A 25,832-nucleotide genomic window follows, 5' to 3' on the forward strand; every position below is an offset into this window, starting at 1 on the left:
AAATGTTATTACAGTATATAATAAAGAAATATCCAATTAACCTAAATACTAGTGCAAAATGAAAGTTCATTAGTTCGTACGTTCTGGGTGCAGAAATAGCCCATTTGTCCCATATTGTCTACTCTGCCATTCAATCATGGCTGATCTATCTTTACCTCTGAACCCCATTCTCCTGCCTTCTCCCCATAACCCTTGACACCCTTCAGCTGTTCATACTGTTGGGTTGTGAGCTACAAAAGCAGAATATATTCCTCCAGTTTGCATTTGGCCTCACGCTGGCATGGAGATAGTTTATTGTCACATTTATCGAGTGAAAAGCTATCCTGTCAGCGAAAAGACTGTACATGATTACAATCAAGCCGTCTACAGTGTAGAAATACAGGATAAAGGGAACAACGTTTTTGTTCCAGTAAAGTCCGATTAAAGATAGTTTGACAGTTTCCAATGATGTAGATGGGAGGTCAGGACCACTCTCGAGTAGATGATAGAATGGTTCAGGTGCCTGATAACAGCTGGGAAAAAACTGCCTCTGAAACTGGAGGTGTGCATTTTCACACCTGTACAACTTACCTGATGGGAGAGGTGAGAAGATACTGGGGATGAGACTGGTCTTTGATTATGCTGGTGGCCTTGCTGAGGCTGCGTGAAGTGTAGATGGAGTCCATAGAAGGGTGGTTGGTTTGCGTTAAGGCCTGGGCTATGCCCATAACTCACTGGAACGGCATCTCATATTTCGCTTGGGCAGCCTTAAACCCAGTGGTATGAATATTGATTTATCTAACTTCAAGTAACCCATGCATTCCCTCTCTCTCTCTCCCTCCCCATCCAAGTCGCATCTGGCTCTCGTTCTCACCTAACAGCTAAGAAAGGCTTGTTTCCTTTATCATCATTATTTTCTTGCATATCTTTCATTCATTTGTTCTACTGTATATCTCTCTACATCACTGTCACTATTTCTCATTTTCCTTTCCCCTAACGAGTCTGAAGGGTCTTAACCTGAAACATCACCCATTCCTTCTCACCAGAGATGCTGCCTGTCCCGCTGAGTTACTCGAACATTTTGTGTCTATCTTCAGCTTAAACCAGCACCTGCAGTTCCTTCCTACATTCACTGTATTTTCTTGCATTCTAGGATGGAGTTATTGTATTGCCAGGTGTACGTGGATACAGTGAAATATTTTGTTGCATAAGCACAATTTAAAGGTGGTGCAGCGGTAGATGCAACACCTGCATGTCCCACCTACCTGCGTTTGGCCCATGTCCCTCTAAATCCTTCCTATCCATGTACCTGTACCAAATGTCTATTAAATGGTGTTGTAGCTCAACTGCCTCCTGTGACAGCTCGTTCTATATACCTACCATCCTCTGTGTGAAAAGCTGCTCCTCGGGTTCTCATTAAATCTTTCCCCTCTCACCCTAAACCTTGGCCAAGCGAGGAGAGGGATGGTGATTTGCGGGGCGATCCGGACGGAGGCAACGGGCCTTTATGGCCAACTGCAGCGGGGAGTTTGAAAATGGCGCCAAAACCTGGCAACTCTTGCACATGGATTCAGTGGCCGGTTTCTATGCATTCAGCACTTAATCGGGAATTGATGTATCGCAATAATCTTACTGATCTGTATGCAAAAAAATAATATTTCTGTACCTTGGTAAAAGTGATAATAAAGGAACCATTGAACCCATGTCTTCTTGATTCCCCAATCCTGGGTTAAAGACTTACCCCTTCAAAATCATGCCATTATTTTTTTACTTCTTCCCAATAGAATATGCTGACCCTCAGTTAATGTCAACTCCTCCAAGTGTGAAAAACCCCCAAATTGTAGGTGCCTAGAATCAAAATTAATTTACATTTGCCAGCATTTAGTCATAAAATCATATAGAATGGAAACTGTCCCTTCTCCAACTCTTCCATGCTGACCCAGATGCCCCATCTACACGTTCCATTTACCTGCACTTGGCCCATAATCCCTCCAAACCTTTTCTATCATTTTAAATGTCTTTTAAATTCTATTATCGTACCTGCCTCAATTATTTCCTCTGGCAGCAATTTACATACATCTCCACCCTGTGTGTGGAAAAAGTTGCCCCTCTGGTTTCTATTAAAACTTTCCCCTCTCATCTTAAACCTATGTCCTCTGGTTTTTGATTTCCCTATACTGGGCATTCACCATATCTATTCCTCTCGTGATTTTGTACACCTCTATAAGATCACCCCCCATCCTCCTGCTTAACCTCTCCCTGCAGCTCAGGCCCTCGAGTCCTGGCGAGAGTCGGGATAACTAAGAAGGCAGCATAGTGGGTTCTGCCTGAGAATGAGATTTAGTGTTGGGCAGAGCAGCGTCTGCACACATCTCATGAGTTTGCTGACAAAACTGTATTGAGGGTGAGGTGTCCACTGGCCATAAGTGTCTTCCTTACCAGTTTAGAACGTGGAACAGTACAGTACAGGAGCAGGCCCTTCACCCCAATGTCTCTGCCGAACATGATGCCAAGTTCAACTAAATGCGTAGAAAGGAACTGCAGATGCTGGCATATTCCAAAGATAGACACAAAGTGCTGGAGTAATTCAGCAGGTCAGGCAGCATTTCTCGAAAAAAGGATGGGTGACGTTTTGGGTCAGGATCCTTCTTCGGACTGATGAAGTCTTCTCAGACTGACACACTTTCAGTCTGAAGAAGGGTCTTGACCCGAAACCGCACGTCCTATTTCTCCAGAGATGCTGCCTGACCCGCTGAGTTACCCCAGTACTTTGTGTCTATCCAAGTTAACCTAATCTCCTCTGCCTGATCAATATCCCTCCCTTGCCTGCTTATCCAACAGTCAATGGTTCTTTACTGTCACATGTACCGAGGTACAGTGAAATTACTATTTTGAGTACAGTTCAGTGAAGTATTACTATATATCAGCACAATCAGAGATTAAGAACAAAGTGTATAGAAATAGATCACTGAGACAATATACAAGAGTCATATGCCTATTGCTGCCTTGTAGACCCGGGTTCAATCTGACTAAGGGTGCTATCTGTACAGAGTTTGTACGTTCTCCCTGTGAACGCATGGGGTTTCTCTGGGTGTTCCGGTTTCCTCCCACATCCCAAATCCCAAAGACTTGCAGGTTTCAATTAAATCCAGTAAATTGTCCCTAATGTGTAGGATGGAACTAGTGTACGTGGTGATTGATACTCGGCATGGACTCAGTGGGCCGAAGGGCCTGTTTCTACATTGTATGTCTAAACTAAACTAAATGAACATCACTAGCTGTATACCAGGAAGTGAATATAAACTATTACATACAGTTATAGAGTCGTATAGTATGAAAACCGGCCCTTTGGCCCAACTTCCCCATGCTAACCAGGATGCCCCTTCTAGTCCCTCCTGTCTGACGTTAAAACCCAGCTCACGGAGTTATAAATCAAAGTGTGTGTGTGTAATAAAGAGACAACTCACACTCCAGTTACTCTGTTTCATTCAATGGTAAAAGTATTATCCTTATAGCTGGTGAGTAAATTATAAGGTATTTAAAATTACAGATTTAAAACACTTTGTTAATAAATTACCAATACAATGGTTTTTCCAAAAATTTGTACAGTGTAAACTTCAACTTTCATGTTATTTTCATTGCTTGTTGTTTCTTGAACGCGGATCCAGTGACAGAGAAGATGTACTTGAGGGAGATGTTGACACACACCGTCGTCCATTGCTCGGAAGGGTGTGTGGGAGGGAATATTTATCGCACAGAAGCAGCTACGAAATCCTTCGAAGAGGATCCATTCCCAGAGTTCATCCAGAGAGAAGCACCGTTAATCAGCAGCTCGTTCGAGCAGGAGGTAACGTTGGCTTTCCATGGAACCATTTTCTCTCTCCTTTACCTGCACGTCAGGTTTCTCTCGGTACCTTTGCCTGCCTGAGGGCAAAGTCTTCACTGCACACTCCTCATTCCCTTGCCACCCTAACCTACAGCAACCTCACTGAGCGAGAGAGCGTCTACTCAGCCCAAGCTGTTGTCCGTAGCCAAGACCATCACACACAATAGTGCTCCCACCACCAGACTCTTGTGGATATGATTGAGGTTCATACCATAAGTCATAGGAGCAGAATTAGGCCATTCAGCCCATCAGGTCTACTCCACCATTCAATCGTGGCTGATCTATCTTTCCATCTCAACCCCATTCTCCTGCCTTCTCCCTTTAACCTAAGACACCCTTACTAAACAAGAACCTGTCAATCTCCACCTTTAAAATACTCAATGACTTGGCCAAGATGTTCCATCTACGCTGGTACCACCCGCCCACGTTTGGCCCATGTCCCTCCGAACCTATGAAGGTGTCAGGTCTTTTAAGTGTTTCTCTGGACATCCATGTGTCATGGTGGTAAAGCACAGAAATGGGCCCTTCAGCCCACCATGCCCATGCTGACCCATTTGCCCATTTAAACTGCCCTGTTTGTCTGCATTATGTCAAATAGTGTCATGGAGACATAAAGCACAGAAACAGGCCCTTTGGCCCATCTTGCCAATGCCAACTAAGATGACCCCATCTACATTGGTCCCACCTGCCCACATTTACCCCATACCCTCTAAACTTTTCCTTTCCGTGTCCCTGTCCAAATGTCTTTTAAATGTTGTTATAGTACCTGCCTCAACTACCTCCTCTGGCAGCTCATTCCATACACCCACCACCCTCATGTAAAAAAGTTGCCCCTAATGTTCCTATTAAATCTTTCCCCTCTCACCTTAAACCTGTGTCCTCTGGTTCTTGTTTCCCCTACCCTGGGTAAAAGACTGTGCATTTGCCCTATCTATTCCCCTCATGATTTCACACACAGAATATTGCCAAAAATAATTTTCCCACTGTTGCTTGCATGGTCCCATTGTACATTAAATAAATTGTAAGTCACCTCTGGTACAGTAAAATAATTCAACACCACCCACCTGCCTTCAGCGCTGTGTGAAGGCTCGGGCTTAACATTCTATCGGTCTTTTTCTTTTATCTGAGCAATCGTTCAAATGCTTGTGCGGAATGAGGCAATCATTTTTTTGGGAGGGAGAACACAAAAAGTATTTCAATCGAAGACCTGTCGGGGGTTGACACAAGCCCCTGGGAAAACTCTGAACACTAGACTGAGGCTGAATCTTGACTGGGAAGATGAATTAGTCTTTGTCCCCAATTATATGCACCCTTCACACAGAGTAATTACATCAAGTCACTGATTCAAAGTCACCAGACATTAGAAAGCTTCTGTGGAGACCAATCTCAAATAGTCTGTAATAGTTTTCTGTAAAACAGTCATATTGGTTGTTTAAACATTAATACAAACCTAACGAGGAGGACGAGGGAAGGAGAGTAGACGACTTGGACTTTAGTGGCAATGTTACAGGTGAGAGTAGGGAAATAGTGGTCATTTTGTTTCTCTACACCAGCCTGGTCCTAGAGTGCATCTGTTGGTGCCCTTTAGCAGAAGGGCTCTTGTCGCTCAGAGCCCCCTGTTGCAAGGAGTCCCTGTGCTCCTGTCCCATTGTAAGCCCTTGTGAAAGGACAAGTGCGATAGTTTTCACCACAGAAGCTCCTCGGGGTGGGGGGAGTCAATCCATTGAAACTCTGTTGAGACAACTTCTTCTGAGCTACGTTGTGCAAGGGGTGGTTGGGGAGGGATGGGGTAGTTGGGATGGGGTGGTTGGGGTGGGATGGAATAGTTGGGATGGGGTGGTTGGGATGGGATGGGATGGTTGGGATGAGGTGGTTGGGATGGGGTGGTTGGGATGTGGGTGGATGGGATGAAGGCAGTTTGGATGTAGGTGGATGGGATGGGGGTGGATGGGATGTGGGTGGATGGGATGGGAGTGGAAGGGACGTGGGTGGATGGGTTGGAAGTGGTAGGGATGGGGGAAGAGGGAGGGGGAGAAGTAGACAAGAGCCCTCCTTGGTTGAAATTGTAGCATGGACCATGTTGGAGAACCAAAGATATCTCCTCACGTTGAACTCTTGCGATCTCCAAAGTCAGAGACTGAGCTGTCCCTTAAGAGGAGACCATAACGGAACAATTGTCGTGTATCTCAGCAGCTCAGGAGTGGATAAGGATGAGATTCATCAATGTCTTGAGGAACCAAAATCTGGACTTCACTCCTGAGGGAGCACGAGATAGAAATGTTTGATGATCTTCACGAGAACCCAGAGTGCTAAAATGGTGGCACCAGGATCTCCAGGGTCAGAATCCCACCCGCCATGTTTCTGTAGAAGTCTCTGGAGGCTCAGGTAGACATGTGGGGACCTGGCCCTTGGAAGATGAAGACGGATGGAGTGGGATCACAGCTCGATGTCCTCGAGGCAGAGTTAGAAGCACCGTGTCGGCTCTCGTAACTACCTGTTGTTTTGGAGTTCTTCCCTCAACCACGTTGGGAGAGTCTGGCCCAGTTTGTACAGGAGCTTAGACAGTTCAATGTTGGCGTCTCTGTAATGCTCTCTCAGAAGGGCCTGGGACTGTAAAAAGAAAAGGGAAGGACAAGGACTGTAACCAGCATCAAGGCACGGCAATACATCATAGAGTCGTAGAGTTGAAACTGGCGCCAAATCTGGCGGCTCTGTATACTGTCTCAGTGTACTACTGCTCTACACGTACTGTATTTGAAATGCTTATCTAAGATGTATCTAAGAGCTTATGTAGAGTGATACTTGTACTAAACTGCATACAAAAATAAATTGCACTGTACCTCGGTACATAAGTCCATAAGTTATAGGAGCAGAATTAGACCGTTCGGCCCATCGGGTCTATTCCACCATTGAATCGTGGCTGATCGATCTTTACCTCTCAACATGTGACAAGTAAAGTACCATTGAAAGAACCCTTGAGTCTTTAAACTTTAGACCTTAGAGATACAGTGCGGAAACACGCCCTTCGGCCCACCAGGTCCATGCCAACCAGTGGCCTATACACTTACACTATCCTACACATTCAGGACAATTTACAATTTTACCAAAGCAAATGAACCTACAAACCCACACTTCTTTGGAGTGTGGGAGGAAACTAGAGCACCCGGAGAGCACTTAAGCAGGTCGCGGGGAGAACGTACAAATCCTATACAGACAGCACCCATAGTCAGTATTGAAACCGGGTCTCTGGCTCAGTATGTCAGCAGCTCTATCGTTGCGTTAGTGTGCCGCCCACAAACATACATGGAACAGGCTGTTCAGCCCAGCTTGCCGACTAAGATGCCCCATCTACACTAGTCCAATATGCCCGCGTTTGGCCCATATCCCTCTAAACCTTTCTTGTCCATGTACCTGTCCAAATGTCTTTTAAATATTGTTATAGTACCTGCTTCGACTACCTCCTCTGGCCAATCATTCCATACACCCACCACCCTCTGTGTGCGCAATAAAAGATTAAAAGAAGGATGAGAGGGAATCTCCTTGAGACCAACTAAATGTATAGAGAGGCACAGTGTCGCAGCAGGTGGAGCCGCTGCTTCACAGCGCCGGAGATCCGGGTTCGATCCTAACAACGTGCACTGAGTTTGTACCTTCTCCCTGTCACCACGTGGGTTTTCTCTGGCTGCTCCGGTTTCTCCCACATCCCAAAGACGTGCGGGTTTGTAGATTAATTGGCCTCAGTAACCTCTAGTGTGAGGTTGGATAACTAGTGTGAACAGGTGATCAATTGTCAGCATGGACTCGGTGGCCTGAAGATTCTGTTTCCATGCTGTATCTCTAAATTAAACTGAACTAAACTACACTAATGAAGGGCTTAGATAAATTGGATGTGGATGATGATGTTTCCAGTAGTGGGAGAGTCTAGGAGCAGAGGGCACAGCCCCAGAATAAAAGATCAAAAGCTTTAGAATGGAGATGAGGAGGGATTTCTTTAGTTAGAGGGTGGTGAATCTGTGGAACTCATCGCCGCAGACAACGGTGGAGGCCAAGTCATCAGGTATTTTTAAAGCGGAGATTGGTAGGTTCTTCATTAGAAAGGATGTCTAATCCTTTCTAATGAAGGATTATGGGGAGAAAGGTTATGGGGAGAAGGCAGGAGAAAGGGGTTGAGAGGGAAAGACAGATTAGCCATGATCAAAAGGTGGAGCAGACTCGATTGGCCGAATGGCCTAATTCTGTTCCAATGTTTTATTGTCTTATGGTTTGTAAGGAAGCCGAGACATACATATGTCAACTAAGAAACTCGGGTGAAATAGCAGTGGGCATCTTGATTGATAATCCGAATCAGGACATGGAGGAACTTCAGATACACACGGAACATAGAGTACAGTACAAGACGGATGTTCAAGCTGTTCCGTTGCTGCTTAGGGATGTGCAGGTCGGTTCAAGAACGTGCCAGCAAGGAACTGTTCCAGAGTAACTGTTCCCGTGGACCTGAGGGCATCGGGTTAGTCTTTTTGCACTATTATTGTTTGTTTGTTTGTTTTTATGAGTATGTATGGATATGTTCTGAATGTGTGTTCATATATGTATTTCCACACACACATATAATATAAATAATATATATAAATTATACATATGAATTACACACACACACACACATATATATATATATATATATATATACACACATATATATACACACACACACACACACACACACACATCCATATATATATATGTCTGAAGAATGGTCTCGACCCGAAACATCACCCATTCCTTCTCTCCAGAAATGCTGCCTGTCCCCTGCTGAGTTACTCCAGCATTTTGTATCTACCCTTGATTTAAAACAGCATCTGTAGTTCTTTCCTACACACATATATATATTTATATGCACACACATAGATATATAGATGTATATACTGAACTTTAAAAAAATTCTATTGTTTACAATGTACTAGTGTACTATGTTATATCTGTTGTGCTGATGCAAGTAAGAATTTCATTGTTCAGTTTGGGACCATCTCATATCTGCGTGTACATAATCCATTTCTCTCCATATCCATGTGCCTATCCAAAAGACTCTTAAGCATCACGATGATATCTGCCTGTACCACCACCCCAGGCAGAGCGTTCCAGACTCCCACCACCCTCTATGTAAAAAACGTGCCCCGCACATCTCCTTTAAATTTTCCCCCTCTCACCTTAAAGCTATATCCTCTAGTGCTGGATATTTCCGCCCTTGGAAAAAGGTTCTGACTGTCTACCCAATCTATACTGTACTAGTTGTATGTTATCCCACTTTGCCATCCACTCTACACTAGGGGGCAATTTCCAGAGGGCCGATGAACCTAGAAATCTGCACGTGTTTTGGGATGAGGGAGAAAACCAGCAGCGGGTTCCAGGTCCCCACCACCCTCTAAACTGCATGCAAGACTCCAAATGCAGCCTGACCAAAGCCCATAAAGCTGCACCATGAATCTTCTGGAGCTCGTGTAAGTTGGTGCTTGGGAAGGTTGGGTACGTACATCATTGTCCATCTCGGGGTACTTCCGCCCCTTGCTCTTGCCCAGGCACTTCGTTTTATTGCTCTCCAAGAGCTGACACCAGAAACCTTTCTTGGGGTCAAATCTGAAATCCAGAAAACAAAGTTAGTGTCAACTCTGGGTCAGAGAAAGACTTCGCTTCGGTCTGGAGAAGGGACCCGACCCAAAACGTCCCCGGTCCATTCCCTCCACAGATGCTGCCTGTTCCTCCAGCACTTTGTCTTCTATACTTGTACCTACAGTATACCAGCATCTCATATTCCGCTTGGGTACCTTACAATCCACAGCTTTGAATACTGAATTCTCCAATTTTATGTCACTTCTACAAACACCCTCTTCATCTCCCCCCCAAGCCCCGGCCCCCTTTGCTTCCCTCCACTTCCCCCCCTCTCCCTTGAACCTTTAGATTTTAGAGATACAGCATGGAAACAGTCCCTTCGGTCCACCGAGTCTGCGTTGACCAGCGATCACACCGTACGCTAGCATTATCCTACAGTTTAGGAACAATTAATCATTTTTACCAAAGCCAATGAACCTACAACCCTGTACGACTTTGGAGTGGGGAATGTACAAACTCCATACAGACTGCACCAGTAGTCAGGATCAAGTCCAGGCCTCTGACGCTGAGGCAGCCACTCTATCGCTGTGCTACTGTGCCGTTCTACTAATCTTTGACCCGCACCCCCCACCGGGCCTTACACCGGTTTCTCCCCTGCCCCTCCCTCTTCCCCTCGACCTACATTCCATCCTACAGCTACGCAATTCTCAACATTTCAGTCTTCTAGCTTCACAATTCGCAACTCTTTGTCCTTTAGGGCTCACATCTATCTTTTCATCCTTGGCCTTTGTCCAACAATCTGCCTATCTAAAACCTCCTACACCTCTGTCCATCTATTACCAGGCATGGTTTGTCCTGCCCCCTCCTCTCTTCCAGCTCTCTTTTCTGTCGCACACCTCCCAGCAATCAGTCTGAAGCAGGGACCCGACACAAAATGTCACCTATCCATGTTCTCCAGAGATGCTGCCTGACCTGCTGAGTAACTCCAGCACTTTGTGTCTTTCTGTGTAAATCAGCATCCGTAGTTCCTTGTTTCTACATCAAAAACAGCCTTTGTAAGACATATGACCAAAATATATTTGACCCAAAACACCCTTTGGGTCAGTACCATGTTACTCATGAGCAAAACACAAAGTGCTGGAGGAACTCAGCGGGTCAGGCAGCATCTGTGGAGGGAAATGGACAGGTGATGTTTCTAGTTGAGACCCTTCTTCAGACGGATTCCCTCCACAGATGCTGCCTGACCGGTTGATTTCCTCGTGTACTTTATGTTTTGTTCATAAATAACATGGTACTGGCCCGAAAAGTGCAGTCAGAAAAAAGGTCCTGACCGGAAACGTCACCCATCGTTTTTCTCCAGAGATGCTGCCTGAGCCGCTGAGCTACGCCTGCAGTTCTTTGTTTCTACCAAAGGGGGCAGTGTTGGACACCCACAGAATCACTGAATGCAGGGACAACTTTATTAGTTTGCTTCAGAAAGAAATATACAAATTGCTTCAGATTCAAGGTGTTCTGCTGCCGAGGTAGAATTTGGCATGCGCAGGTTGGTTCAAGAACATGATGGCAAGTAGTTCCTCTGGACAAAGCCAGCTAAAGGGCGGCACAGTGGCGCAGCGGTAGGATTGCTGCCTCACAGTGCCAGCGACCCGGGTTCGTTCCTGACTACGGGTGTTGTCTGTACGGAGTTTGTACGTTTTCCCCGTGACCAGGTGGGTTTCCTCCCACACTCCAAAGACGTACAGGTATGTAACTTAATTGGCTTCAGTAAAATTGTAATTGTAAAATAGTAGGATAGTGCTAGTTACGGGGCGATCGCTGGTTAGTGCCGACTCGGTGGGCCGAAGGGCCTGTCTCCATTAATCTCCAAAGACACAAAATACTGGAGTAACTCAGCGGGTCAGGCAGCATCTCTGGAGAACATGAATAAGGGATGTTTTCGGGTCGGGACCCCTCTTTGAAATAAACGCTGTCCCTCCCAATGCAAACAAAGTATTTCAGAGTTTACTTACACCAAAAACCTGTGGTAATTAACGATATTCTGGAGCCCCAGAAATTTCTGCACCTTTACCATTGTTGTTGCTGGTTCCGTCCGGAGGAGTTGCCCGTCAAGAACGAGGATCTGCAGAGAAAAAGGAAAGATACAGGAGACTGTTCATGGTCATAAGTTGTAGGAGCAGATTTAGGCCGTTCGGCCCATCACCGCGACACTGTGCTGTTGTAATAATGTATTATTTCACTTCCTACTAGCTCTACACACCGGGGTTAAGACCATAACTTCTGTGCTGTATAAGACCATTAAACATAGGTGCAGAATTAGGCCATTCGGCCCATCAAGTCTACTCCACCATTCCACCAATCATGGCTGATCTATCTTTCCGTCTCAACCCCATTCTCCTCGTAACCTCTGACACCCTTACTAATCAAGAATTGTCAATTCCCACCTTAAAAATATCCATTAACTTGGACTCCAGTGCCATCTGTGGCAATGAATTCCACAGATTCACCACCCTGGAGCAGTGATTGGGCAACTCCAGGGCTGAGGCAACGCATCAAACAAACAGGCGGCAACAGAAAATGGAAGAGTCAGCAGCACAGGAACAGGCCCTTCAGCCCATAATATCTGCACCAAACATGATGCCAAGTAAAACGAACTTCCTGGATGTTTAGACATACAGTACGGAAACAGGACCTTTGGCCCACCGAGTCCGCGCCGACCAATGATCTCCCCATACACTAGCACCATGCTACACACTAGGGACAACTTACAATTTTACTGGTCAATTAACCTACAAACCTGTGCATTTTTGGGATGTGGGAGGAAACCGGAGCAACCGGAGGAAACCTCGCGGTCACAGCGAGAACGTACAACCTCCGTATAGAAAACACCTGTGCCGCTCTTTTGTACATTAAACAGTATCTGCAGTTCCTTGCTTCTACAGAAAAGAGTTGATGTTGGCATCAAGTTGGGCACACTGTGCCGCCCACATTAAACGATTGAACCATTGGACCCCCTTTGCCAAACTCCCTGGATGCCATGTGCCTGGGGTTTGTGGAGCAGCCCATGGTGCGTTGGAGGTTTGGACTTGCCTGGTTGGTGTGGTAGTAGTTCAGCCAGCGTTGGATGTGCGTTGCGTACCAGCCTGGAGTCAGGCAGCGGTTCTGGAGAGCTCTCAGCCTTGGAGCGGTGTTGCGTCCAGCAGTGATCACCTCGTGGAAACTGTACCTCAGGGCCACCGGGTCATCGTGGGCTCGTTGGTGCTGAGGGAGAGGCGGAGAGTGGCGTGGAGTCACACAGCAAGGAAACAGGCCATTCACCCCAACTCATCCTTACCAACCTAGTCCTATTTGTTGGCGACTGCATCGATGCTACCTCCTGCACCCATGCAGTACTCACTGACTTCATTAACTTTGCTACTAATTTCCATCCTGCACTCAGATTCTCCGACATCTCCCTACCTTTTCTTGATCTCACCATCTCCATCACAGGAGACAGACTATCAACTGACATCCACTATAAACCCACTGACTCCCATAGCTATCTTGACCATACAAATGGCCAAATGGCGGCGCTGTGCAGCAGCTGTGGCTCACCTGCAGTCCGTTTGTCTTTTGTGTTTTTTTGATTGTTTTTTGTCTTAATTGTAGTGTTTAGATGCGATGTAGTGTTTTTTGTGGTTGTGTACTATGTGTGGGGGGGGGGGGGAGGGGGGGGGAATTGTAAAATTGTCTCTTCCGAATGGAGACGCCACCTTTTTTTCTGTGATGGATGTTTCTTTTTTTTGTTTTGTGTTGGTTTGTGATGTGTATGTTATTGCTTATTTTTATTGCTCTTATTGTTGGACTGTGGGTAACAGAATTTCGTCCAGAAGACTTGTCTTTTGGATGACAATAAAGGCTATTCAGATTCAGATTCTGATTCTGATTCTGACATCTTCCCACCCCGATTCCTGTAAAGTCTCTATCCCCCACTCCCAATTCCTCCGTCTACACCGCATCTGCGCCCAAGATGAGGTGTTCCATACCAGGAGATGTCCTCATTCTTTAGGGAACGGGGTTCCCTTCTTCCATCATAGATTAGGCCCTCACTAAGGTGTCCTCTATATGCCACAGCTCCGCACTTGCTCCCCCTCCCCCCCAGTCATAACAAGGACAGAGTCCCCCCCGTCCTCACCTTCCACCCATCAGCCGTCGCTTACAGCACAAAATCCTCCGACATTTTTGCCACCTCCAACGGGATCCCACTACTGGCCACATCTTCCCATCACCACCCCTTTCCGCTTTCCGCAGAGACCGTTCCCTCCGCAACTCCTTGGTCAACTCGTCCCTTCTCACCCAAACCACCCCCTCCCCAGGTACTTTCCCCTGCAACCGCAGGAGATGCAACACCTGTCCCTATACCTCCCCCCTCGACTCCATCAAAGGACCCCGACCTCATCTACTGTATCCGCTGTTCCAGGTGTGGACTCCTGTACATCGGCGAGACCTCTCGCAGACTCAGCACTCGTTTCATTGAACACCTCCGCTCAGTCTGCCTAAACCTATCTGATCTCCCGGTTGCTAAACACTTTAATTCCCCCTCCCATTCCCATACTGACCTTTCTGTCCTGGACTGCCTCCATTGTCAGAGTGAGGCCCAGCGCAAATTGGAGGAACAGCTCCTCATATTTCGCTTGGGCAGCTTACACCCCAGCGGTATGAACATTGACTTCTCTAACCCTTGCTTCCCCTCTCTCTCCAACCCTCCCTCTTCCCAGTTCTCCGACCATTTTATCTCTGTTTGCTTTGTTGTTTCCTTCTCCCAGCAAACAATGATCTCCACCGGGTGGCGCCACCAGCACAGGCTGCCTCGCCAACTGTCTGTCTGTCCCTTCTACTGTTTTTTAACATTTTAAGTATGTGTTAAAGTATGTTTTAGTGTTTCTTGGTTTGTTTTATGTGGGGGATGGGAGGGGGAATTGGGGGAAACTTTTTTTCAATCTCTTACCTCGACGGGGATATGATTTTTGCTCCGTATCGTATCTCCGTCCCCACTGCGGCCTAACATCGTGGAGTGGTGCAGCCTTTCCTGGAGACTGGCCTGGCGCTTCAACCTGCGGGCGCTGCGCGGACTACAACATCGGGAGCTGCGATCCTTTGCTGAGGATCGTCTGTGACGAGCTCTAACCGCGGGGCCTGCGGACTTTAACACCGTGAAGCCTGCGGTCTCTGGTAAGAAGAGACGGACGCGGGGGCTCCAATGCCGCGGAGTGTGTTTTCAATCCGTCCCGATGCCGGAGTTTCCATCATCCCGACGCGAGGGCCTCGGACATCGGACCGTCAGCAGCGGCGACTGTGGATGGTTCAACAGCCCCAACCGCAGGTGATCAAAGAGGAAGGTGATTGAACTTTACCTTCCATCACAGTGTGGAATGTGGATTCCGCTGTGATAGTTGTTTATGTTAAATTTTATTTTATGTGGCTGTGTCTTGTTGCTTTTTACTTAGTATGGCTGTATGGTAACTCAAATTTCACTGTACCTTAATTGGCACATGTGACAATAAATTGAATCTTGAATGACCTATTCTACATTTTCCTTGATCTCTATTCCCTTTGTTCTCTTTTCACACTCCACTTCCTTATCTTTGTGTCTCCCTCTCCGCTGATATCAGTCTGAAGAAGGGTCTCGACCCGAAACGTTACCCATTCCTTCTCTCCAGAGATGCTGCCTGTCCGGCTGAGTTACTCCAGCATTTTATGCCTATCTTCAGTTTAAACCAGCAGCTTCAGCACCTTTCCACACATCCACCATTTGTTGGTGTTTAACCCACCTACCTCTATACCTTACCGATCCATGCACCTGTTTAAATGTCTTTTAAATGCTACCGTACCTGCCTCAACTATCTCTTCTAGCAGCTTGTTCCATACACCCACCACCCTCTATGAAAAAGTTGCCCCACAGGTTCCTGTTAAATCTTTCCCCTCTCACCTTAAACCCATGTCCTCAGGTTCTTAATTCCCCTGCCCTGGGTAAAAAACTGAGTGAAAAGGTTGCTCCTCAGGTTTTGATTATAGAGTCAAAGCGTTCCACAGCACGGAAACATGCCCTTCAGCCCAACTCATCCATGCCGACTAAGTTGCTCAATACCAATACCAATATTCATACTGATACCGATACCAGCACCAAATACCTATAAAGAAACTGATACCAATACCAATGCTGATACCAATACCAATGCTGATACCAATACCGGTTCTGATACCATGACCAACACCACTACCAATTATCGATACCCATACTGATACTGATACCAGTACTGATACTGTTATCAATGATCAATACCAATATTAATACCAATACTGATACCATTACTAATTATCGACACCAATATTAAAACCAATACCAATATTTATACTATTACAATTATCAATACCAGTACCGATATCAATACTGATACAGCCCACAGATAGTAATACCGATAACAATACAGATACTAATACAGATAGTAATACCGATACTGATAGACACATATAGCAATACTGATACCAATACTGTTACCCTTCTGAAGAAGGGTCTCGACCCGAAACGTCACCCATTCCCTCTCTCCTAGATGCTGCCTGACCTGCTGAGTTACTCCAGCATTTTCTGATACCTTCGAATACTGATTCCAATACTGATACCAATACCAACACCAATACTGATATCAATACTGATACCAATACCAAGATCAAGATCGGTACAGACAGAGATACCAATACCGATACAAATACCAATACCGATGCCAATACCAAGACAGATACCAACACTGATGGCAGTCGAGGGCAGACGTACCTGGTACCAGGAGTAGGCACGGTCGGCGGGGCTGATCAGGATGCTGATGATTTTAGCTCGGGGCAACAGGGCTGCTGCCCGCTTCGGCGCCACGTCAGAGTCAAAGTAGTTTGCGCTCTTCTCAAAGAAATAGTCCGAGGTGGTGTTGGAGGGAATCGGAAAGTAGTCCATGTACCTGTAACGAAGAGAGAGGTGAGGACCCGTTACTCTGGGAGAGTGACCTGGAGTTTACAGTGGCCTGGAGTAGGTTAATTGGCTTCATTAAAAGATTGTAAATTGTCCCTAGTGTGTAGGATAGTGCGAGTGTACGGGGTGGTCAGTGGACTCAGCGGGCTGAAAGGCCTGTTTCCACGCTATGTCTCTAAAGTCTAAAACTATTCTCTAAACAATCCAATCCCATCCCTCACCCTCTCCCCACCACGCTGCCAATTCTACCCTAACAGATATTTATCCTACTACCTGCACAACCACGTGCCTATCTAAAAGTCTCTTAAAGCACTACAATCATATTAAAAGACATTTGGACAGGAACATGGATAGGAAAGGTTTAGAGGGGTATGGGCCAAACACAGGCAGCTAAGACTAGTGTGGATAAGGGATCTTGGTCACAGGGGCTGCTTCCATGCTGTATGATTCTATGAATCTATATGCACCACCCCTGGCAGCAAGATCCAGGCCCCTACCACCCACTGCATGAAAAAACTTGCCCCGCACATCTCCTTTAAACTTTGCCCCACTAACCTTAAAGCTGTGCCCTCTAGTCTTTGCCATCTCAACCCTGGGGAAAGGGTTCTGACTGTCTTCCTATCTATGCCTCTCATTATTTTATAAACTTCTATCAGCTCTCCCCTCAGCCTCTGGCGTTCCAGAGAAAACAATCCAAGACTGTCCAACCTCTCACTAGCTCATACCCTCGAAACCAGGCATCATTCTGGTAAACCTCCTATGTTCCCCTGTCAAAGCCCCCACATCCTTTCTGTAATGGGGTGACCAGAACTGCACTCAATGTTCCAAATGTGGCCTGACCAAAGTCCTACAAAGCTGCATCATGACTTCCTGACTCTTATACTCAATGCCTCAACCCCTTGAAGGCAAGCATACCGCATGCCTCCTTTACCATTCTATCTACTTGTGTTGCCACTTTCAGGGAGCTATGGACTTGGATCGCAAGACAAACCTGTACATCAACGCTGTTAAGAGTTTTGCCATTAATTGTAGATTTTCCCCTTACATTCGATCTCCCAAGGCAGACTCAAGTACAATATGTAGAGCAAAGAGCCAAGACCCGGGCTTGATCTCGACTACGGGTGCTGCCTGTACGGAGTTTGTACGTTCTCTCCGTGACCACGTGGGTTTTCTTCGAGATCTTCGGTTTCCTCACACACTCCAAAGATGTGCAGGTATGTAGGTTAATTGGCTTGGTATAAAAGTAAAATTGTCCCTTGTGTGTGCAGGATAGTGTTAATGTGCGGGGATCCCTGGTCGGTGCAGACTCGATGGGCTGAAGGGCCTGTTTCCGCACTGTATCTCTAAACTAAACTAAAACTAAACTAAAACAAAGGGGAAGATACAGAGTGCAGAATATAGTTCTCAGCATTGCAGCGCATCAGGTGCAGAGACAAAGTCCAATGTCCACATTTGGGTAGAGGTGAATCAGAGTACCCTAGCTCATGGGAGGACTGTTCAGAAGCCTGATAACAGAGGGAAAGAAGCTGTTCCTGAGTCTGGTGGTGCTCGCTTTCAAGCTTCTGTACTTTCTGCCGGACGGGAGTGGGGAGAAGGAATGACCGGGGTGGTTCAAGTCCTTGATTATTCTGAAGATAGACACAAAGATGCTGGAGTAACCCAGCAGGCCACTGGAGATAATGGATAGGTGACATTTCACATTGGGACCCTTCTTCAGTCTGAAGAAATGTCCCGACCCGAAACATCACCTATCCCTGTTCTCCAGAAATGCTGCCTGACCTGCTGAGTTACTCCAGCATTTTGTGTCTATCTTTGGTATAAACCAGCAGTTCACTTTTATTATACCTTTGATGATGTTGGCTGCTTTCCCGGGGCAGGGTGAAGGGTAGATGGGGTCGATGGTGGGCAGTCTGGTATGAGTGGTGGGCTGGGCACAGTGTGGCGGCACAGTGTATGGGAGAGGCGTGTGGAATATTTACCCGAGGTGCTCCCTTACCAGTCAATACCCTTGTGGTAGTTCGGCCCATTGAAAAACTGCAGCTCTTCAAAGGTGTCAGCGTTTGGACCATTACTGGTGATGTCCGGGTGCATCGTGAGGAAAAGATAGAGTGCCGTGGTACCTGTACGGAAGGGAACACGGTTACAGCCATGTTTAGGTTTAGGTTTATTGTTGTCACGTGTGTCACAGTACAGGGAGAGCTTGGTTTTGCATGCTATCCGAAAGATCAGATATACCATACAAAGATACAATCAAGTCAAACGCAAGTATAATATGTGTGGCAAAGAGGTGTTTGAGTTCACTTTATTGTCGCATGTACCAAGGTACAGTGAGAAACTTTGTTTTGTCTGCTATCCAAACAGCACAGATAATATTATACATACATACAATCATGTCAAACTCAAGTACAATAGGTAGAGCAAAGGGGAAGATATGGAGAGCAGAATATAGTTCTCAGCATTGTTGCTCACCAACTACAGAGACAAAGTCCAATGTCTGCAATGGGGTAGATAGAGGTGTTCGACACGGTGGTGCAGCGGTAGAGTTGCTGGCTTACAGCGCCAGAGACCCAGGTTCAATCCTGACTAAGGGGGCTGTCTGTAGCGGTTTGTACCTTCTCCCCGGGAACTGCATGTGTTTTCTCCAGGATCTCCGGATTCCCCCCACACTCCAAAGACATACAGGCTTGTAGGCTAATTGGCTTGGTATAATTGTAAATTGCCCCTGGTGTGTGTAGGATAGTGCTCGTGTACGGGGATCACTGGTCGGCGTGGACCTGGTGGGCCAGAGGGCCTGTTTCTGCACAGTATCTCTAAACTAAACTAAACTAAGGTGAATTGTACAGTATCCTAACTTGTGGAAGGACCGTTCAGAAGCCTTTCAGATTCTGGTGGTGCACGCTTTCAAGCTTCTGTATCTTCTGCTGGACCGGGAGCGGGACAAGCCGGAATGACCGGGGTGAGACAAGTCTTTGATGGTGTTGGCTGCTTTTCTGAAGCAGTGTGGTGTAGATAAAATCAATGGTGGGGAGATATACAAGTTCTTGATTAGAACGGGTGTCAAGGGTAATGGGAAGAAGGCATGAAAATGGGAATAGGTGGCAGAGATCAGCCATGATTGAATGGCGGAGTAGACTCGATGGACCGAATGGCCTAATGCTACTCCTATAACCTGTGAACTTGTGGACTTGTGAGTCTGTCTGGTGGACTGGGCTACATCTACAACTTCTCGCGATCTTGGGCATAGCTGTTCTCAAACCAAGTCGTGATGCAACCAGACAGTATGCTTTCTACAGTGTATTTGTAGATGTTTGTAACAGTGCTGTACTGTTTGATGTTCTGTGTTCTATGTCATTCACTTCTCGATTGAAGTGAGACCATAAGACCATAAGACATAGGAGCAGAATTAAGCCATTCAGCCTGCACTCGCTAGCGTTTAGAAGGATGAGGGGGGACCTCATTGAAACTTACCGAATAGTGAAAGGCCTGGATAGAGTGAATGTGGAGAGGATGTTTCCACCAGTGGGGGAATCTGGGACCAGAGGGCACAGCCTCAGAATTAAAAGGGCGTACCTTTAGAAAGGAGATGAGGAGGAATTTCTTTAGCCAGAGGGTGATGAATCTGTGGAATTCATTGACACAGACGGCTGTGGAGGCCAATTCATTTGGGTATTTTTAAGGTGGAGGTTGACAGATTCTTGATTAGTAAGGGTGTCAGGGGTTAGAGGGAGAATGGGGTTGAGAGGGAAAGATAGTTCAGCCATGATTGAATGGCGGAGTAGACTCGATAGGCCGAATGGCCTAATTTCTGCTCCTATGGCTTATGAACTTAGGAACACCCAGGTAGTTGGAGAAGTCAGTGGTGTGGTTTTCCATGTATTTGTTCTGGAATTCAATCCACAGCTGGGAAAGGGAGGAGCACTTCTCTGCAGAATGCTGAAGAGCAGTTTGACATTTGTTAAACGTCCACCGTGCCAGGAGGGGGAATCCAGATGCTTGCGGCTGTCTCGAAGGCCTGATCCTGCATGGCTGAACTCACTCAGTCATAGCAGCTGTGTGGAGTGTGTGTCAACGGAATTACATAGAGCACAGCATATAGAACAGTGCAGTGCACACACGAGCAACTGCAGACTCTGATATAGAACATAGAACACGACAGCACAGGAAACAGACCCTTTGGCCCACAATGTCCATGCCCAACATGATGCCAACATCAGCTCTTATCTGTAGAAACAAGGAACACCAGATGCTGGTTAACACACAAAAGGGTGGCATGGCAGTGCAGCAGAAGAGTTGCTGCCTCACAGCGCCAGACCCGGGTTCCATCCTGACTATGGGTGCTCCCTGTGTGCGTGGAGTTTGTACGTTCTGCCTGTGACCACGTGGGTTTTCTCCTGGTGCTCCGGTTTCCTCCCACACGTACAGGTTTGGGGGAGGTATACAGACGGGATCAGCTCCGACGTGGAGACCATGGGGGAGCTCCGACGTGGAGACCACAGGGGGGAGCTTCGACGTGGAGACCATGGGGGAGCTACGATGTGGAGACCACAGGGGGGAGCTCCGATGTGGAGACCATGGGGGAGCTCCGATGTGGAGACCACAGGGGGGAGCTTTGACGTGGAGACCATGGGGGAGCTCCGATGTGGAGACCATGAGGGAGCTCCGACGTGGAGACCACAGGGGGGAGCTCCGAGGTGGAGACAACGTGGGCGTCAGTGGTCTGAAAGAATTGCTTACCTAAGTGTGAGTTTTTGTAAATCACCCATTACGTAAGTCGGGGAGTGCCTGTATATTAAAAAAGAGAGAAGATTTATACTTGATCAGTCTCAGGCTGTGGATGTACACTTACCTGACTTTTGAGGGCCAATAATTAGAAGCTTTGGCAGTCTGTCACATGTTTTTTCTTTGGACCAGATATCTTTGTGTCTTTTATCTTCACATGGGTCCTGCAAGATTAGACACAAGAGGCATGTGTAGGGAGGCACAGTGGTGCAGCAGGTAGGGCTGCTGCCTCACAGCAGCAGATAGGGATTTATTTTAAAACTAATAAAAGTTATGGCAACTTGTCCCAAATGCTCTCTCACTGACCCTTCAGTTACTTGCCCACCCTTCTTTCCAAATGGGAGGTCAAACATTGTCCTCTCTTGTGGAGCCATCTACACACTAGTCTAGTTTATTTTAGAAACAAAGTGCTGGAGTAACTCAGCGGGTCAGGCAGCATCTCTGGAGAAAGGAAATGGGTGATGTTTCGAGTCGAAACCCTTCTTTAGTTTAGTTTAGTTTAGTTTAGAGATACAGCGTGGAAACAGACCTTTCAGCCCACCAAGTCCATGCCAACCAGCGATCGATCGCCTTACACTAGCACTATCCTACACACAAAGAACAATTTAAAATCATTACCAAAACCAATTAACTTACAAACCTGTACGTCTTTGGAGCATGAGAGGAAACCGGAACACCCAGAGAAAACCCAGGCATTCCCGGGGAGGGCATGCAAACTCTGTACTGTACAGACAGCCCCCATAGTTAGGATCGAACCTATGTCTCTGGGGCAGTGAGGCAGCAGTTCTACCCGCTGCACCACCATTAAGAAAATAAGCCTTAAGTAAGACCACTTGAGAAAATGTTCCTGGACACAATTAGAAAATCCTGCCCCATCTAACATGGCTGCCCCGGCACTGTGGCACTTCCAGGACGACACAGAGGCAGCCTGCTGGTGCTGTCTGTATGGAGCTTGCACGTTCTCCCTGTGACAGCGTGGGTTTCCACTGGGTTCTCCAGTTTCCTCTCACACTCCAAACACATGCTGGTGTGGAGGTTAATTGGCTTCTGTAAATTGTCAGAAACACAGACTGGGTGGGTCGAAGAACCTGTTTCCGCGCTGTCTCTCTAAAATCAAAAGGATGTTTACGGGAATGATCCCGGGGATGATCAGGTTGACGTATGGTGAGCGTAAATGTATGAGTGTTTGATGGTGCTGGGCCTGTACTCGCCGAAGTTTAAAGAGAATCTAATGTAATGCAAAACGTCCAGGCCGCTCCACCAGGCAGAGGTCCACTGGCCGGTTTCAGTGCCACGAGCTCTCACCTGCCAGAAAGGGTCCTTCTCCTCGGGGAAGAGCTGGAAGTATCGCTGAGCCAACTGCACAGGAGGCAGGGTCTGTAGCTTCAGGTTGGTCCAGCACTGCACGAAGCTGATCAGATTCTTGAAGGTGTACAGTCCCAGCCGGTCGTTGCCATAGTTGGACAGGTGTGTCATGAAGATGCTGATCTAGGAGAGAGGTGGACAGCAAGGATCAGGGCTGCACTCATGCACAACTAGGATGGCAAGGACCAGAGCTGCACTCAGGCACAACTATCTACCAACTACCTTGCAGACTCTCGGACCGTGTTTAATCGGACTTTACTAGACCTTGTAATAGTTTAGTTTAGTTTTACTTTAGCGATACGGTGTGGAAACAGGCCCCACTGATTCCACATTGAACAACGATCACTAGCACTATCCCACACACGAGGGACAATTTACAATTTCTCCGAAAGCCAATTAACCTACAAACCTGCACATCTTCCGGAGAAAACCCTTGCGGTTATAGGGAGAATGTACAAACTCTGCACAGACAGCAACCATAGTCAGGATCGAGCTCGGGTCTTTGGCCCGATGAGGCAGGATCTCTATCGCTGCACCACCGTGCCACTCTAGCATTCAACATTATTCCCTTTATCCTGTACCTGGACACTGTGGACAGCTTGATTGTAATCATGTATAATCTTCCCATTGACTGGTTACCACACAACTAAAAGTCCCTCAGTACACATGATAGTAAACTAAACTGAACTAAACTAAAGTAAATAACAGCATCAGTGATGTACACCTACCACACATCACCCTGCCTGAGGTCATGTGTTGCCAGCCAGGATTTGTCCTGGACTTTTCTCGCCTCCAGCTCAAGGATAGTGCTAGTGATAGGTGTTTCCTCGCTGTATCTCTAAAGTCTAAAGTCCACTCCTATCAAAGCCAGAGATAGACACAAAGTATTGGAGTAGTTCAGCGGGTCAGGCAGCATCTCTGGAGAACATGGATAGGTGACGGTTCAGGCCGGGCCCGTGCCAAAGGGCCATCTGCACGAGGCAGCGGCTTTAAACCTCCCCTCCCCAGGAGCGGTAATTGCTTTCCTCTCTCTGCGTCTCTTCCATCTGTGGCAGGGTTTTGCCATGACGCATCCTGGCTGGTTTTCCATCTGTGGCAGGGAGAAGGTGTGAACTACTGCCTGCCAAAGTATTGCCGTTAAATCGTGAAAATAAACATCCCAATCTGCTGCTGGGGCAAACTGCGATGGCAACTATTGGAGTCTTCAGTACTCAGTAACTCTCTCCTGTTGCTAAGCTCCCATTCCACACGTCTATTTTCTATCTATTTAGTAGATAATTTTAACTTCTGTAATCTTGACTGATTTAAAGATTCAGCATGGAAACAGGCCCAGGTCGACATCGACCAACAATCATGAAGTCCCGAACTGAGGCATCTCCTTTTCCTCCAGAGATGCTGCCTAACCTGCTGAGTAGCATTTTTGTCTCTTTGGTATAAACCAGCATCTGCAGTTTCTTTCTAAACATGCGTTTTCGTTAGTTTTAGTTTAGAGATACAGGTCCTTCCGCCCACCATGTCCACACTAGCTACCCACCACCTGTTCACATTAATCCCACTTTCTCATCCACTCCCTACGCACCAGGGGCAAAATTTGACAGAGGCCAATAAACGTACAAACCCGCACGTCTTTGGGAAACGAAGGAAACCAAGGCGGTCACAGGGAGAACGTGCAAACTCCACAAGGCAAGTACTCACGGGATTGAGGAGGACGGTGAGGAATAGCTCTCCGCCGTTGATGATCTTGTCCAGCTCCTTTGGTCCCCCGGGGTACTCGTTGTAGAATATGGTGTGTGTGAAAAGACCGCAAGTTTGACGAGGCAGAACCTAGGCACAGAAGGAACAGAGACTGAGAATGACAAAGAGTCATAGAGTCACGCAGCACAAAAACACGCCCTTCAGTCCAACGTGTCCACGCTGATCAAAATGCCCCATCTACACTAGTCGCACCTGCCTGAGTTTGGTCCATATCCCTCTAAACCTTTCCTATGGCGTAGTGGTACGGCTGTTACCTCACAGCGCCAGAGTCCTGGGTTCGATCCTGACCATGTCTGTATCCCCCGTGGGTTTCCTCTGGGTGAGTTTGAGTTTATTTTATTGTCCTGCATACCGAGGTATACTGAAACGCTTGTGTTATATACCATCCAGTTAGCGGAAAGACAATACATGATTACAATCGAGCCATTCACAGTGCGCAAATACAGGATAAAATGGAATGCCGCGAATAATGTTTAGTGCAAGATAAAGCCAGTAAGGTTCGATCTAAGATAGTCTGAGGGTCCCCAATCAGGTAGATAGTACTTCTGAATCTGAATCTGAATGACTTTTATTGTCATTCAAATGAATTGAACGAAAATCATTTGCCACGCAGCCACCACAGTACAGAGTAAAAGACACAAGACACACAATTTTAACACAAACATCCATCACAGTGACTCCTCCAGACACCCCTTCACTGTGATGGAAGGCAAAAAAAATTCTTCTCTCTTCCCCCATGCTTGTCCCACGGACAGATAGTTCGACTTCTGCCGAGGCGACCGAGGCTCCCGACTCGCGCAGCCCCCGCAAGGAGATGGAAGGTCCCGCGGCCGAGCCGCGCAGGGCACTGGAAGGTCCCGCGGCGATGGAAGGCCCCGCGGCGGAGCCGCGCCTCGAGGAAGAGATTTAAAAAAAAGAAAGGTTCCCCCCACCACCCCCCCCCCCCCACCCCCCCCCCCCACCACTCCCCACATATAATATATACACAGCTAAAAATAGACTACTACACACATCTAACACTAACACATAGACACAAAAAGAAAAAAGACAAACAGACAGCCGGCGAGCCGCAGCCGCATGGCGGTGCAGCCATCTTGGAATTTGTTCTCTTCTCTTCAGGACTGTCCTCTAGTTGTTGGTAGGATGGTTTCCTCCCATGTTCCAAAGACATACAGGTTTGTAGGCTAATTGTTTTCTGTAAATTGCCTCCAGATTGTAGTATAAATCTAGCGTAGGGGTGATTGTTGGTCAGCCACGGGGGTGGTTCCTTGCTGCATCTCTAAACTAAACTAAACTATCCATGTATCTGTCCAAATGTCTTTTAAATGTTGTTATAGCATCTGCCTCAATTACCTCCTCTGGCAGCTCGTTCCATATACTCACCGCCCTCTGAGGGAAAACATTGCCCCTCAGGCTCCTATTAAATCTTTCCCCTCTCATCTTAAACCCAAGTCCTCTGGTTCTTGATTC

The 25,832-nt window shown here is 47.0% G+C and overlaps 1 protein-coding gene across 3 annotated transcripts in view; it reads right to left on the reverse strand.

Annotated features, from left to right (window-relative positions):
* Positions 1 to 3,465: 3,465 nt before the first annotated feature.
* ndst1b (N-deacetylase/N-sulfotransferase (heparan glucosaminyl) 1b) overlaps positions 3,466 to 25,832 on the reverse strand; it is a 105,540-nt gene continuing 83,173 nt past the window's right edge. For all 3 annotated transcript variants that reach the window (XM_078411671.1, XM_078411672.1, XM_078411673.1), the window contains 9 exons: positions 24,303 to 24,431; positions 22,548 to 22,730; positions 21,310 to 21,406; positions 18,460 to 18,583; positions 16,278 to 16,452; positions 12,557 to 12,727; positions 11,479 to 11,588; positions 9,394 to 9,496; positions 3,466 to 6,475 (listed from right to left, as the gene is read on the reverse strand). In XM_078411671.1, the coding sequence (XP_078267797.1) occupies positions 6,356 to 6,475; positions 9,394 to 9,496; positions 11,479 to 11,588; positions 12,557 to 12,727; positions 16,278 to 16,452; positions 18,460 to 18,583; positions 21,310 to 21,406; positions 22,548 to 22,730; positions 24,303 to 24,431 (1,212 nt within the window). In that variant the 3' untranslated portion in view covers positions 3,466 to 6,355. The remainder of the gene's footprint in view (positions 6,476 to 9,393; positions 9,497 to 11,478; positions 11,589 to 12,556; positions 12,728 to 16,277; positions 16,453 to 18,459; positions 18,584 to 21,309; positions 21,407 to 22,547; positions 22,731 to 24,302; positions 24,432 to 25,832) is intronic.

The sequence above is a fragment of the Rhinoraja longicauda genome, chromosome 14 (genome assembly GCF_053455715.1).
Source record: "Rhinoraja longicauda isolate Sanriku21f chromosome 14, sRhiLon1.1, whole genome shotgun sequence".
Lineage (NCBI taxonomy): Eukaryota > Metazoa > Chordata > Chondrichthyes > Rajiformes > Arhynchobatidae > Rhinoraja > Rhinoraja longicauda.